This window comes from Anas platyrhynchos, chromosome 9, assembly GCF_047663525.1.
Source record: "Anas platyrhynchos isolate ZD024472 breed Pekin duck chromosome 9, IASCAAS_PekinDuck_T2T, whole genome shotgun sequence".
NCBI classification, from domain to species: Eukaryota; Metazoa; Chordata; class Aves; order Anseriformes; family Anatidae; genus Anas; species Anas platyrhynchos.
The window spans coordinates 11,777,182-11,792,362 of record NC_092595.1 but is presented as its reverse complement, the minus strand read 5'-3'; the positions used below and the strand labels follow the sequence as shown (position 1 = coordinate 11,792,362).

Here is a 15,181-nt window from a genome sequence, read left to right as displayed (position 1 = left end):
TCCTGTCAGCTGCTCCTCCTTCCCACACCTTTCCCTCCGATAAGGAGGGAGTGCAGCTGAGGAGTCCCCAGAGATGCCGGTCAGTGCCATCCCCGGCTGCTGATGCTGTCAGGGGCCTGGCATTACCTTAGGGGAATCAACTGCACTGAATTTTGTATTATGTACATTGATTCAAAGGGAGTTTCTCACACAAAAAGCTAAGAAAGTGAGGAGTTACGCAATAATCGTGTGCAGGTGTTAGAGGTGGAGGGCAGCGACAGGTTGTGCAGGCCAGGCCTACAGGTTTCCTGTGTCAAACTGCCAAACCCTGCAGCAGGGAGCAACCCCAAACCTCGCTGCTGTAATCACAGGGACACAATCAGCCCCTCCTGCTTGGAGGGAGCAACTTTTCAAGCTTCCCACTTCCTAAAAGGAACAAGAAGGAAGAACCCTGGTGCCTTGCCCCAGCCCCAGCGTGCAGGCCAGGTTGGACACCAGGGTACCCCCAGCTAATTCAGCTCTCAGCCACCAAAAGTAACTGCTGCAAGTTACTTTTAATATGAAAAATACTCGTACCTTAGTACTGTCCGACTGTCTCTGGCCAGCCCCAGTGGAGCTGGCTGTGAAGGGCAGCAGGCCCCTGGCACTGATGCAGGTGCCAGGCCCAGGCCCCAGCTCTGCTGCCAGGGAAGCACGGGCGATGGATGCAGGCAGAGTTACAGAAAACCTCTGTTAAACCTGCCAAGAGACCAATGTTTCACACTAAGGTTCTGCCACCCACTCGAGTTAGCAGCTCTTGTATTTCTGAACAAAGGCAGCGTGCCAGATTCCCTCCTGACACCCAGCCTCTGCTTATTCTCTTCTCCCCAGCATCACACTGCTGCCTGGGGGGGTTCAATACCTGGCTCAAACTCACCTATAGGTTCAAAGATCAGAGGACACTGACAGACTTTTTCCACCACCTGAACTTTTTCCAGACAAGGAAAAAAAATATATCCCTCCAAAAAGTATTTCCTCCCAGGAGAGTTTCTCCAGCCCTGTGAATATCAAAGAGAGACAGCTCTATTAAACTCAGAGGACAATTGTCCTCTCTGTATTTCAGATTGGACTAAAACTGTGCTACAGGGGACAATTAATCTTCAAAATCAATTTTTTGTCAGGAGGCTAAATTTCAATTGTCTCAGGAATGGTGGTGCTGGGCTGGTAATTACTGTCTGATGAGGCAACCTCTGAATTTGCTGCCCCAGAGAACACTTTTTATTAATAACTTTCACCACAAATCCCAAGTCCTTTTTTGACTTTGAAAAAAAAAATGAAAAAGAAAAAAGAAACATGTTGCCTTATTTGCTCTGTTAAAAATCTCAAGCTGTCAGGAGTCAGATGATGTGCTTTGGGTTTTCATTGAATTGCAAGACAAGGAGTAGATATTCCCTATTCCCCACGAAGGCAAAGCAAAAACCCCAGTTTATTCTAGAGGCAGGATAATAAAAATGCTAATTTGCTTTCTTTTGCATTTGCATCCTTTTCCACTGTGTCCCACTCTGCACAGCTGCAATAACCCTGACTCCTCATCTCCCTCTTTGTGTGAGACCCAACTCTTTTCCCCCTGTGAGCACCCACACAGTTGCTGGTTGTTTGGCCACTGCATACACCCATTTGCTTCCGAGGCTCCCCGCGTGCCAGCACCCAGAAGAGGCTCCGAGCACAGCCAGCAACAAGCCTAGGAAGCCATGGAAATGCCAACAGGAGCCACCTGCCCAAGAACTGGGCTCTCTGAAACGTCCACCTTGGTCCCTACAGCCAGGATATTTCAGGATATAGTGCAGTGACAGCATCAAATACATGAATCACTACAGAAGCAGAACTGGTCCAGGGCTTCCTCCTTCCTAGGGAGGCTGTACGCTCCCCCTGGCCCTGGGAGTGCTCAGTTCACCACAGGGCAGCAGAGCTTGATCAGCAAGCACTGCAGAGCACAGTCTTGTCAAACTAAACTTGTGTAGCCAGCACACTCTCCTGGCACAAAGGAGACATAGCTTTGTAGCTCAGTGAGCAGATGGATTAAAACACAGATTTCCAACTGCCTAACCACCTACATTTTGGATGCAGAAAACTGATGCACTAGTGCCTTGGATGCTGCCTGGGGGAATCTAAATGCCCTCAAACCATGAAAACAGATGCCAGCCTGAGCCAGACACACACACCCATGTACCGCATTTCCTGGTGAATAACCCCAAGCATGTCAATGTACTCAGTTTCTAAATCATACCACCAAAATACCAGATTTCACCAGGAGAAGCCTGGTGCTGGCAAATTGTTACCTAATCCTTGCTGGGGGTCAGGAACCTCCTGGTGCAGAACTCTATGCTTACACCCTTAACTCTGCCCAGGAGTTCGCATTGATCTGTCAGATGAACCCAGCTCTCCTGCCCCCAATCCTACATTTTCTGCCACTGTTACCCCTAGCAGTGGAGAAATTCAGGCTCCTCAGGAGCTACATTTTACTAGCAAAGGGATTGTGCTGAACTGAACCTCCTTCCTGCCTGCTCTTTATTTTCCAGCTCACCCACCTAAAGCTCATTTGATTTTAAAGATAATCCAATAAACATCAATTAATAAAATTGACTTTGCAAGGATTGGATTTCCCTAGTGCATGAGACCAAGATTAAGGGTCAGGCCAGAAAGAAAACCGGGCTGACATTTCTGTTAAGACAAGATGTTTCTGTTAAACAAAGTACATTTTCCTTTGTACTAATGAAGGTTCAAAAACTCCTGCAGAAAGCCAGGACAGCACTGTATGTAGGTGTCCAGGTCCCTCCATAAGGAAAATGCAGGTTCGGGTACACTATTGCAGGCTCTGCTGTTCCCAGGTTCAATCTGAGCTTTTTCCAGTGTTCATGGGCTGGAGTTTCTCCACAATGCAAATCTATAATGACTTTCATTAGGAACGTAAAAAATAGAAGGAAGATTCCAGAAGCAAAAGGAATGCACAAAGAAGGACAGTCGTGTCTGAAATACGTATTGCAGTGCTGCTTCTTTGCATCCTGTAATATGTGTATTAATATTTGCATTAGCTGCTCACAGCTGGAAGAATTCATTCTCCAGCCTTGAAGACCAAGCAAAGGTGAGCTTGCTAAAAGCCCTTTCAGGTTTGGATAAGCTCTTTGCTGCCCAAACATTCTGTTGAGTGCTTAGCACCAAATTAAGCTCTTTCATTCTTAATCACAGAATCATTCTTTTACCACACACTGGTAAGCTGGAAAGACTGCTTATATGCACACTGCTACATGGAAAATGCATCTGAAGGGCTCTCCTGAGCTACAGATGTGTCTTCTGAACTGTTCTTCCTAGCTCCAAAATGGGAGTGATCCCTTTAGGAACCTCAGTTACATTCTCAAGCACAAAACATATTTTGGCACCTCAATTCATATATCATGAAAACACCACTTATGTCAAGGAAAGAAGGAACAAAGCTTTTTGTTACAAGGAAATGCCATTAACCAACAGGCTGGGGTTGCTGTAAGACAGTTCAGCCCATGAAAAATTAAAGGCAACATAGACCTCTAATGCATCATGTATCAGGAGAACCATTAAGTAATCAGTCGGCATCCAGTTTTATAGGGCATTTTGGGCATAATTCAATCTTCATTCATTTTAGATCATTTCCTTAATGAAGTAATGCACTGGACATAAATATTTCAATGCAACTCTCTAATGTCCTTTAAGTAGCAAGCAGCCTTCAGTAATACAGAACCCAATTAAGCTGTAAAGGGTAAATACTGCAAAAAGGAAGAAGGGCAAATTACAAGAACAGTTATGTGCTTAAGACCATGGGATTCAGGCAAAATAAATAAATAAATAAATATTACAGCTGTGCTTTTACACCAAAGCAAACTTACAGCAGCAAAAACAGTAGTAAGAGATGGTGTTAGTGAGCTGCTATCCCTACAGCTGGACTGCCTTCCCCTTGCTCAGGCACCTCAGATGACTTGGGGCAAGGGTTGTTTTTCTGCGTCAAGCTGGTAGAGCCCCAACACAGAGGGATTTTCAGGTAACCCCTGCAATGGAAGTTCCTTATATCCTACAGCAGCGATGCTTTTTCTGCCTTCGCATACAGAAAAGCTGGGAATGATTTAGCATCAGGGAGGTTTCCTTAAATGCCTTTTGCCCTCCTTTTACAGCACTAAGTGGGGATTTTGCTAGAGACCATCTCTCTTCCACAGGATACAGGTAGATCAAGGGGAGCTTTAAAATAGCCCCTGGCAGCGTACAAAAGCAAGCAGCTGTGGGGCCTGGGCACTGCTCTGTAACAGCCCAGACCTCACAGCGCTGCAGGAGCCACCTCTGGCTGATCCCCTGGGAGAGAGGGCAGCAAGGCCGAGTTTTCAGGCAGCCTGTTTGATGCATGGTGCCTGGTGCAGCTCCCTGAGTGCTGCGCAGCAAAAAGTCACAGCACTAAAACTGAGTTTTTGGAAACAACTTTTAAGTATTCCACAAACATCTTTGCCAAGCAGCAGCCACAGGTTTCTCTAGGATCTGGCTCACACCATGATAAGAAAAGGATCCCCAAAGCACAACAAAGCACTGCAAACCAGAGAAACCCATTTGCTCCTTTTTGAACCACAGGCTTAAGCAATTCACACCAACAGCTAATGCAAGCATCTAGGTGAGGAGGGAAGCTATGAAATGCACTTTAGCATCTAAGAGCATTCCTAATCCTTTGGGGATGGTTGGGGATCAAAATACTCACAGCAAAAGCAGAAAGAACTTTAAATCCCTCCGTGGGCTGGGAGAAAGCATCTTTCATCCTTCCCAGTGTGAAAGGGCCTGTCCCAGGGCAGTGGGGTGAGTGAAAATGGCCGTAAGAGTAAGGAGACACTTGCTGCAGGGTGCCAGGAGCTTGTAAGACAGTGGATACGTGGTTTTGGTGTATGTCAGGAGACAGGACTCCTTATTCTCTGAGAATTTTTTGTTTTATTTAATGCCTTTTTAAAAAAATATTTTTTAAATGTTTAAGTTGTTCAGGTGCAGCAGTCGCAGCTTGTCACCCAGCCAGCTCACCCCTGGGCGAGGCACAGGCCCAGGGGAAAGCACTGATCCTGATCTTGCCCAAGCAGCAAAGGAGCTAAATTAGCATCACCTGGGTGATCTGAGGTCTGCCACTTTCTAATTTCTGAGTGCTTGTCTTTGCCAAACAAGCAGCTTATATTTAAAAATATGTTTCTGGCCCGTGATTTCCGTAATTAAATGAACGCAAGCTGTACAGTTCTGGAGTGCAGCACCGTCAATGGCAAAACAGCCAAAACCTCACCCTGCAAGCAATCGGCAGCCTCGGTGCCACCAAGCTATTACCGACCTCCCTGCCCAGTGCCACCAGAAGCAGAGGGCTCCCAGGCTCCGGCTGGAAGGAGCAAGGCAGCAGCACAGCTCCCAGCACAGCTCCCAGGCCGGATCGGGCCCTTCAGGAGCCCCTCTGGCAGTAGGGAGCCCGGAGCCCGGAGCCCAGGGATGCGGGGCGCAGCCGCTGCTGCTCTGCTCAGCTCCGGCCGCTAGAGAGAGCCCCGGCATCAGGCGTGCTGCTCCCACGAGCAGGTGGAAAAAAATAAAAAAATAATAATTAAAAAAAATAAAATAAAATAAAAGGAAAGAAAGAAAGAAAGCATTTTTTAGCACTTTTTTTTTTCCTTTTTTTTTTTTTTTTTTTTTTCCTCCAACATTGCTATCTTTTATTTTTCTTGTTACTCCAAGTTTGTTTTCGTGCTTTTATTTTTGCTTTGCTTTCCGCTTCTCAGGGAAGAGCTGGGCTGGGAGGAAAAGGAGTAGGTAGAATCAACAAGCAGTTCTCATGCTTCTTATATGGGATATGCTGGGGGAAAGGCTTCTCACCAGAAAGGGCTGGATTGCACGCCATGGCTAACACTGAGTATCATGAGTATCTCAGTGGTGATAATTTGTTTTGAAATTACTTGTTTTATTCCTTCAAGAACTCCCAATCCCCTCTTGTTGATTTTTTAAAATTATTATTTTTTTTATTATTTTTAGGGTTATTATTTTTAGGGCTACCAGTTCATTTTGAATATTTTCTGTTCAAAATAGCTGGACTGGGTCACAGGCTTTGGTAGCCCATATGGTGAAACCTTCCCTTGTTTCTGGGGATTTGCTCTATCTGCACACCTGCACTTCAGCAGATCGAAGGATATTTAGGGAACACCAAGTGCTTCCAGCTGAGCATCAAGCAAATTTCAAGTTGCAGTGAGTGGTCTTGGGGGTCTCACCAGGTGGCTCATCCTGATTTCCAGCAGACAACTTCTATCCAACCTGCCTGAGGACCACAGAGAAGAAAAGCCCCCCCCTGCTGGGCCTACCTGCTTCTGATGGGGCCGTTCCTGTTGCTCAGGACCTGTGAGGGTGCTGCTCTCTTCCCAGCTGGGAGTGCAGAGGACTGAGAACAGGAGGGCTGGGAGGTATCAGCTGTTTCTTAGCCTACAGAGAGCCAAGCTGGCATTAACTTGCACCTTTACACAGCTGAATTAACTCCTGCCGTCTGGAGAGCTGGGTAGGAGCAAGCACCAGGAGGACCTGGACTTCTGCTGGAGGCAATTACAAATCACATTCCTGGAGCACTCTGTGGTGACAAGCACACGTATGGCCTTGCCACGGTCACTGCCTGCTCTTGGGGAGGATGAAGAGGTGAGGAAGGCTGCAGTGTGGAGTACACTTTGGGGTTGTGCTCAGGCCAGGTGCTGGTGTGCTTCTGCACCAGCTCACCTGCTGCACGGGTCAGAAACCCTACTAGTGAGGCAGGAACATGCTCTTCTCCCTTGTAATTAGGCACTGGATATGTCAACCGTGTTTTGATGAAGTTGGGACAGCATCCAAATCTAAAACAGGCAGGGAAGAAAATAACCCGTGATGTGGCATTATGCTGGTAAGATGTAAACAGGAATCATGTGGTGGTGCTGGAACTCCAGCACCAGCTAGGGGCTGCTTGCTTGGAGCAGGGTCTTGAAAGGCCACAAAGTGAGTCATTGGAGTTGAGCAAGGAAGACAGATTTGGGGAAAGGGCAGCTCAGGGGAGTGATTAATAAGGCAAGAGCAGCACCAGGGGAAAGGAGACAATGTGAAAACTGAGGTGTCAGTGCTAGAGCAGCTGCCTGCCATCAGCAAAATGAACCAGGGGCATTTGGCACAGTCATTGGCGGGTGGAAGAACACCAGGGAATGTGTACAGGTGGGAGATGGCAGCTGCAATCTGCAAATCCTACTTTGCAGAGCAAGATGGAGCAGCCAAATGGGCAACTGGGCTGCTGGGTACCCAGCAATGCTGACTTCAAGCAGTCTCTGCTGGCTTACCTTTCTCACAGGTGGAAAATACCTGGGGAAACTTGGATCCATCACCTGCAGCATGATGGATCACCAGCCACATCCGTACAGTTTGAGCTGAGTATGACTTGGAAACCCAGAGATCAGCAATTCCTCTGGTACAGCCAGAAATCTTTTAAAAGTCCCCAGGCGCTCTTCAATGTTCCTTTTGTGGCTCCCACGTACAACCCTCCATGCAGGCATTCACGCAGCAGGTGAGAGATGCTGCTCGGGGCTCCAGCTGGCCCCCTTCCCACCACAGCCCCGTGCAGCCTAACGCTTAACCAAGTGCCAAGGCTGGCATGAAAGGAGCCTTTCAAAGGAAACAGACCAACCCAGTAATTTCAGACGGGAGGCTAAAATAAATTGTAAGTTGGCAGAGCTCTTGGCACTTCTGAGTGCCCTGTATTTACAGGCTCTTCCTCCGCTAGCCATGTCCCAGTATTTTTAATTATCTGTTTTGTTGGTCCCTGCCTCTGCTCACTAGCAATACCTAAGGGACTCTGAGATGGAGGCGGTGGGAGGTAAAGATGATGTAAAAGCGATTCAAAAGCTGTCAGGCAGTGCTCTGCAGGCCCTAAAATACCCAGATGAACTCAGCTGGAGACAGGGCACTCATCCCTGCACAGACCCGAGCCCAAGCCCCTGCAGGGACAGCCCGGAGCACCCTGCGTTGTCAAAGGGTGCTCTGCTCCCCCATGCAACAGCTGTTCCTGGCAAGCAGAGGGGAACAAGTGAATAAACATCTGAGAAAGGTTTTAGAGTTTGGACCGGAGATTTGCAGTTAATGTTTAGTAGCCTGCCCTTTTGTGTTCTGCTGCAAGCTGAATTCATGACTTGGAAATGGCTTCGTCGGCTCCTGTTTGAGTTGTGTGGTTGTATCCTCACCTGCTGCCTTTGAAGACAGAGCATTTGTCATGATTTCTTATTGCCTTCTGTCACACCACCACAGGTCTGAGCTGTTATTGGGAAACTTTAAGAAGGTATTTTGCAAACTAAAAGCCATGTTAACAGAAAGGGAAAAAAAAGTATCTTACTTTTGCAAATAATTACACAGCTTTATTATTCAGTATCACAGTCTCAGGAAATGAAACAGTCCAGATCCCTTCCAAGACATTACACAGCCTTTTTCCATCTCTCTGGCCACAAAATAATCAAATTAAATACAAATCGTTGTTTTGCTACATCTATTAAATTGGAAGAACACAATTATTGGTAGAACCAGCTAAGCTCCAGGAGCTAGGGGTGGAATGAAGCACTGCCTTCGCCTTCTCTTGCATAACCCACGGAGGGCACAGCCAACAGGACACACCAAACAAGTCTCCAACTCGCAGCAGGGAAAAGAACCCAATTCAGCATTCCCAGAAAAGCACACGGAGGGACAGAAGGATGCAGTCAATAACAAAATACAATGGTTTATTGAACAAAACGGGGCAAGGCCATGTTCCCTTTACATTCAACGAATTCAGGAGTATGAAGCAAAACATGCTATACACACACGGACACGATACTTTGGTTAAATGTCATTCAGAAGTTCTATGCCAAACCTGGTTAAATTAGAGTGAACAGTCAAAAATAAGATAGAAGAGGCTTGCATAGACAGATTATTGTCAGTGCATGATTTATATATTTAAGAATTAGCTGTTGCAACACAGGATACACTTTGCAGCTCTGAGGAATTTAAACCAATCCACTAATCTATCTCCTCGTATGGCTAACATTTAGATTCAACAGGCTGAAAGCTTACCCTGAAGAGCTAAACTAGACAACCGCAGTCTCTCTGAGGCAGTTAGCTATATTGCAGTACGCAGATGCAGCTGGAGACACACTGTGGAGTCTACTTAAGAGTGAACACTGATACAGTGAAACTTGTTTGCTGTGAAATAGGAAATACTTGCTTGTGTGTGCCGTTGTCCTCTCCGGGACCCTCCTGTGAAGAGCATCAACTGCACAGCTTAAGCCTTGCCCTGTGCTACCCAAGAGGAGGCAGCAGCAGCTGATATTTCCAGCCCAGAGGCTGAGGGCAGTGCAGCTTCTCAACACGAGACGTGTGTAGTGCAGCCTGTCTGAGGCATGGCAGTCCAAGTGGCATGTGTGCAGCACAGCTCAACCCTCCACGACAGCCCTGCACGGCCAGAAGTGTGTTATGGCACGTTTCAGAGTACAGATAACTGGAGTCTCTGTAGGTTTATATGCCTGTCCTTCACAAGAAGAGACAAGCAGCCTGTGGTGTGTGTTATGTGAGGGGCACTGCTGTGCCTCAGTGCTGTATCCCACACCCACCTCCCAAAGCAACTGCAAAACTAAGCATTGAGAGAGAGTGGGGCAGAACCAGAACAGTCCCTCTGCTGGGGACGGATATAGGGCAGCCTTAAAGTCATCCCCAAATGGGAACTGCTGCTGCAGCAGCTGCCTCCCTGGGCATCACCGCCACAAAGAGAACAGCAGAGAACTTGGTCGCCTGTCAGTCCCTGCTCTGAGCTGCACTTTGTTTCCTACTGCACCTGAACACAGCTGTGCAGCATCAGTGTTGCCATGAGGAATAGCAGGAGCAGTCTGATTCAGCTGGCAGATGCCCAGGAGAATTACTTCTTGCAGAGAATATGAGTTTTATGGACTGTCTGCACTATATTGCAGGAGTGTAAACTAAGTAGGGGAATCCTCACACTGTCTCCAAAGTGCTCCCCTTGTATATAAATTAGCAATCCACAGTTAGTTTGCATACAGGTTAACATGAAGTAAAATAAAAACCTTGATAATAAAAAATATATAATATACACATTGATCAATAAACTGAACGGATACCCTCTAATGTAACAGTGGCTGTAGTTTGGCACAAAATAAAAAACTCAAAGGTCTAGCACTGTAAAAAAAATTTTTTTTTCTTATGATTGTTATTAAACTTGATTCATATCCTGACAGGTGGGAATGCAGAGATATAAAAATACTGTACATACAAGATCCCTTTTACAGAGTGAAGCAGACTGCAGCATTTGCAACTTCTACCCTTCCTCCCCACGAGGAGGAAATTCAATGATGAGACTTAACCTATCCCCTAACAGCTGATATTTTCCCACCCCCATTAAGTTCAAAACCATGAAGTTCTTTAAAAAAAGATTAACCTGTTTGATCTATTCCCGTGACGACAACCGCTTCTCACTGCAGGAAGCTGTACAGTCCAAGTTTTAAGACAGTTATTTCGTAGCAAGGTGACTCAGATCAGACTGTCGAAGACGTCGAGTATCCCTGCACGTAAGGCACGATCACTCGGGTTCGCCTCACCTCTTCTGCAGACCACTGTGCTTTGGACGGAGGCGAGGTGGCGGCGAGAGCTCTTGCTGGTGAGATGTGCCTGCTATGGAGGTTAGGAAGTGCCAGGATTTCACGGTGATGGACTTTCCACATGGTGCTTGTTGCTTTGTTAATGCACATGGTAAGAAAGGGATGCAAGAGCTGAGTGACCTGGGCAGGGGTTCCTGCAAGAGCTCTGACACGCTTGTTACATCCAGAGCAAAACCATAGGCAGAGCTACTGAAACTTGGTAATTGAAGACACACACACACAAAGTTAAACATTTCTCTGCCATGGATAGGAGATTTTGCTCTGGCTGTTCCTTTGTAAAAGAACGGCTTCAGTGATGCTGGTTTTGCATCTCCCTGACTCTCAGCAGAGCTGTGGCTGCTGAGCTTTAAGAAGTATTGGCTCCTTTTTTATCCCTGGTCTCAACTCTTGTTGACTTCAGTGGGGCCATGGAAGGGGCTACTAAACAGACAAGTCCAGTTGCAACTTTTGCCTCAGGAACCCCGTGTCTGCACGAGGCCCACAAGGCATGTCAGGTAAGCAATCGCTCTGTTTATCCCCCATTTATTAAATGCTTTTCTCAGCTACCATTCTTAGCCTTCCTCCCTGTAGACAGAGGTGCCAGCTCCCTTCCAGCAAATCCTCAAGGCCCTCCTGTTTACAAGGGCTGTAGAAAAATCAAAGAGGAGAAGAAATGCAAGGGACAGCAAATGAATAAAGGCAAGGATTAAGACTAAAAAGTTAAGCACTAAGGGAAGACATAGAGCAAAGCAGCCCCGGAGCATTCAGCAGTCCCTGAAAACATCCAAGGAAGTAGCAGACGCTCCTGGGTACTTCCCTTGAGCTCCCTCTTCTTGGTGCCACAGCTGGGCAGCTTGGCTGGCCCGAGGAGGCCACTGAGGAGATCCTGCAGCTTCACGGAGCAGACACTGGGGCATTCTTTGGACTTTACCCAGCTTCCAAACAAGATCAACCATAATTTTCTCTCATAGCATTTCCACTCACTCCCACTGAAGTCAACAGCCTGGATACTCCTAAGCATCTTTCCTGATTTAATAGGTTCTTCCTGTGTCAGCAGGCTCAGGGCCTTCACGACTTTCCTGAATAGAAGAAGACAGAAGTTACATCAGCCAACTGCAGTGCAAGTCAGCTACAGAAGCCCAGGGAGGGCTGAGTTAGTTGGTGGTTTTCCCTTGCCTTGTGCAGAGGGTCACCAGTTTCCCATGGACAGTCAGTACAAAGCACAACTGCTTTCTTATTTGGTAGGATTTTTCCCCATCCGATTTTCCTAAGTGCCCCTGATGATACAAGCTGGGGTACTTGTAAAAGTATTAGTACGTAAAACCCCGCCAGGCATCCATTTCACAAAAATATACACACTCTAACGGCAAGGAGGGAGAAAAATCCCACACGAAAAAGAAAAAAAAAAGGCATTTTCAGCAGTAGAAATTTTGACTGTTACATGAAATACAAAAATAAACTTTTATAAAGCAAAATCATTGCAAATGAGGTTGCCACATTAACCCAAGTTATCTAACAAAAAAAAATAATACGGTCTACGTTGTTTTTTCATGATCGTTTAAAAACAACATTAACACTTCTGAATGGACAAAGATGGAACAAAAAGAGGGCACAAGGCAAGGACAGTAAAATCTAGCCTCTGGGTGGAAAATTTCCTGAGAAAAAAGAGCAAACAAGCAAAAGCTTGCGACTCACTTGAAGACTCATGCAGGTAAGCAAGCCTATGGGCTGGAAGCAAGGGTACACAGCTAACAGGTTGCTGCTGATCCAGTCTAACTTCACAACATTTTTGGCTGGTGCATGCCTGGAGCAGAGGCCTACCGGGGCTGTCTGGTACTTCACAGGGAGTGAGCTGGTGCCATCATCCCAGGGGGGTAAGAGATGGAAGCTTGAGCTGTTGAGCAAGGCAAGGCACGGGCTCATGCTGTAGTGTTAAATGATGCCCTTGCAACTTATGTGAAAAATGAGTTGCCTCATATTCCTAGTGATTTGTCTCAGTAGCTATCCTGACCAAGGACAAGAGCCAAAGTTAAAGCCTTTCAGCTGCCTTTGGGCTTGAATTGTGCATTAGTGCAAGAGCAGAGAGCCACGATCTCTTCTGACTTCCTATCCGACTCCACGCCAGCATTCACTCTCCACAAAGCTCCACAGAGCTGTCAGGCTCCTTTCCCAGGCAGCTGCACAGATCGGTGGCAAGAGCAAGCACAGTCTCAGCTCTGCCTGCCCTCCTCAGCAGAGCCAGCAGCAGGACTGCAGCTACCAGCAGCAGCAGCAGAGCACAGCAGGACAGCCTCTGTGCTGGGCTGCAAGGGAGCAGGGCTGCAGGGGCACCAGGAGCACCGCAGGAGGCTCTGCTGCCATGAGTGAGACTGCCAAGGGAATAACTAACCTGTACTGCCTGGGCAGACTCCAAGCCAGTGTCCAGCTACTCAGCCTTGCAGTTTAAAAATGCACTTGGAAATACATGGGAAAAAAAAAAAAGGTTAGCAAGACAAAAGAATTGGAATGACAGAAGGCAAAGGGAAAAAGGCTACTTGTTACTGCAAGAGCAGAATGATTTTCAAAGAGTGGAGGGAAAACAAGCCATCAAAAGGGGAAAAAATAAAGGAAAAAAGCAGTGCATGGGCAAACGTGTACAGAGAACTTAAACTTGGATACACTGCTGTACCCTGGAGAGCAATAGTTTCAACCTGACTGGAGCCTGCCTGGGGTGCTGGACAGAGCAGTGCAGAGAAGAAGCAGTTAGCAGAGACATTTTGCAGACTGTTTGGCACTCTGTCTCTACCTCAAAGCTGCTTTTAACAGTAGCTTTTGGATTCCATGCTCTATGCCCATACGGCCCTCCTTCAATCCTACGTTTACAGGACACACTCATGTTCTGACATAAGTTACTGTGCTCAAGTGCATCAGCAGCTGAGATAGGAGGTACAGTAGCTCCCCTGTAGCTTCAGTGAAATTCCTTAGCTTGTACCACCTGGAAGCTCAAAGCAGGTGACCACAGAGATCCCCGCAGGCACTGAAATATGCTTGCGTGATTATTCCCAATCCACAACTCCCAGCTTCATCAACTCCCTGGCATGCCTTAAAAGTCATGCACACAAGATCTAATTTCAGTTGAAGTAGTTCTTCCTCTTAACTGTCCTATCCGATACCCTGGAGCTAAATGCGTGGTTACGCGCCCTAACCAAATTGCTGGAAACCCTAGAAAGAAACACAGCAGTTAAGAAGTTTTGTTCTAGAGGCAATTTCTTCCGCACCAGTCCCAGGTTCTAGCTTTGGATGGCACACGCTGTGAGGACATTCTCTCCTTCCTGCAAGCTACTGTGACTGTCAGATTGGCTCAGCTCTCTTATCCAGCAGCAGAAGCAGCACACATTCCCTTTAACAACTCTTTGCTCAGTCATCCTAATATGGAAAGAACTTGGACTTGAGATGTTCTGCTGCGTTGCCATAACCCAGCTCATATGTTGGATTTTTCTCCCTTTTGTATGTGCATCTCTACTCGTCCTATTTGTCAAAACTCCAGCCAAAGTTTAAAAATAAATGAAAGCCTCAAAGGAATAAGAGGGAGCTGTTAAATCAGCTAGCTGATTCACACAGCTCAGTGGCGGCTAGATTGTACTGCACTGCTTAAGTGATCACATATGAGTAAGAAATTGAAACGAACAAGTGTTCCTTATTAATACGATGACACTTAAAAAGGAGATCCTGGGAGTGGAAGGTGGACCCCCCATAGGGTAAGGAATTGAGAAAGTTGCCTGGCAATTCCAGTAATGTTTGCTACAGAAGAGTCAGTACCAAAGCGAAGGCTAGCACAGTTTACTGCTTCCTACGGGAACCTGGAAAGCAAAACAGAAAGCAGAAACAGGCTGTAAGGACAGGTCCTGGTAAAGAAAATACTACCTGCAGTCATCTTACTTGTACTGCCCTCTTGGATCTCTGATGTCAAAGAGGGAACTGTACATTACTTTACTCCAGCAAAGGGAAGGATAGATCCACAAGACACCCATTTCTCACAGGCTGTGAATGGCACCACAGTCACATTTCACAGCCTCACTAAAGAAAACAGAAGGATCACCGGGCTTACAGACTATATAAACTGCCATCAACTTTCCAGCTCTTTTGATGAATGCAGAACACAAAAGCATCCAAAACTTTAAATTTTGGCAAGGAAACTGTCCACATTTAAGTTACAATCAGTGGAGTTGGAAAAAATCTGAGTCTACCTCTGGCTGCACCTTTCTTCCTCAGAGCCTCTAAAGATAACTCAGACAAGTGGCACACAGATTTCAAGAACTGGGGGGAGGACGATCCCTCACTGCTCCGGTGCCAAATTATTTCAGGAAACAAGCCAACAAAGCAGTGCTGAGATGCTACAGGAATAAAACGAGCCTGTTCTCAGAACAAGCTTCTGTACGATCATCCCATCCACATGCCAGACAGGAGATACTCTGAGGCTTTTTTTGTCATGTATTGGATCATTTGATATTAGTGAGTCACCTAAAACTCATCACATCATTGTC

The 15,181-nt window shown here is 46.6% G+C and overlaps 1 protein-coding gene and 1 long non-coding RNA gene across 3 annotated transcripts in view; one reads left to right on the top strand and one right to left on the bottom strand.

The window, feature by feature from the left end:
* Nucleotides 1-5,912: 5,912 nt before the first annotated feature.
* On the top strand, nt 5,913-13,192 carry LOC106020057 (uncharacterized). The gene is made up of 2 exons (XR_003499023.3): nt 5,913-6,666; nt 7,340-13,192. It is a non-coding gene; the product is annotated as an uncharacterized lncRNA (long non-coding RNA).
* Nucleotides 8,728-15,181, bottom strand: part of CCDC50 (coiled-coil domain containing 50) — a 39,894-nt gene continuing 33,440 nt past the window's right edge. For both annotated transcript variants that reach the window (XM_027463903.3, XM_027463904.3), the window contains one exon: nt 8,728-14,497. In XM_027463903.3, coding sequence (XP_027319704.3) covers nt 14,478-14,497 — 20 coding nt within the window. In that variant the 3' untranslated portion in view covers nt 8,728-14,477. The remainder of the gene's footprint in view (nt 14,498-15,181) is intronic.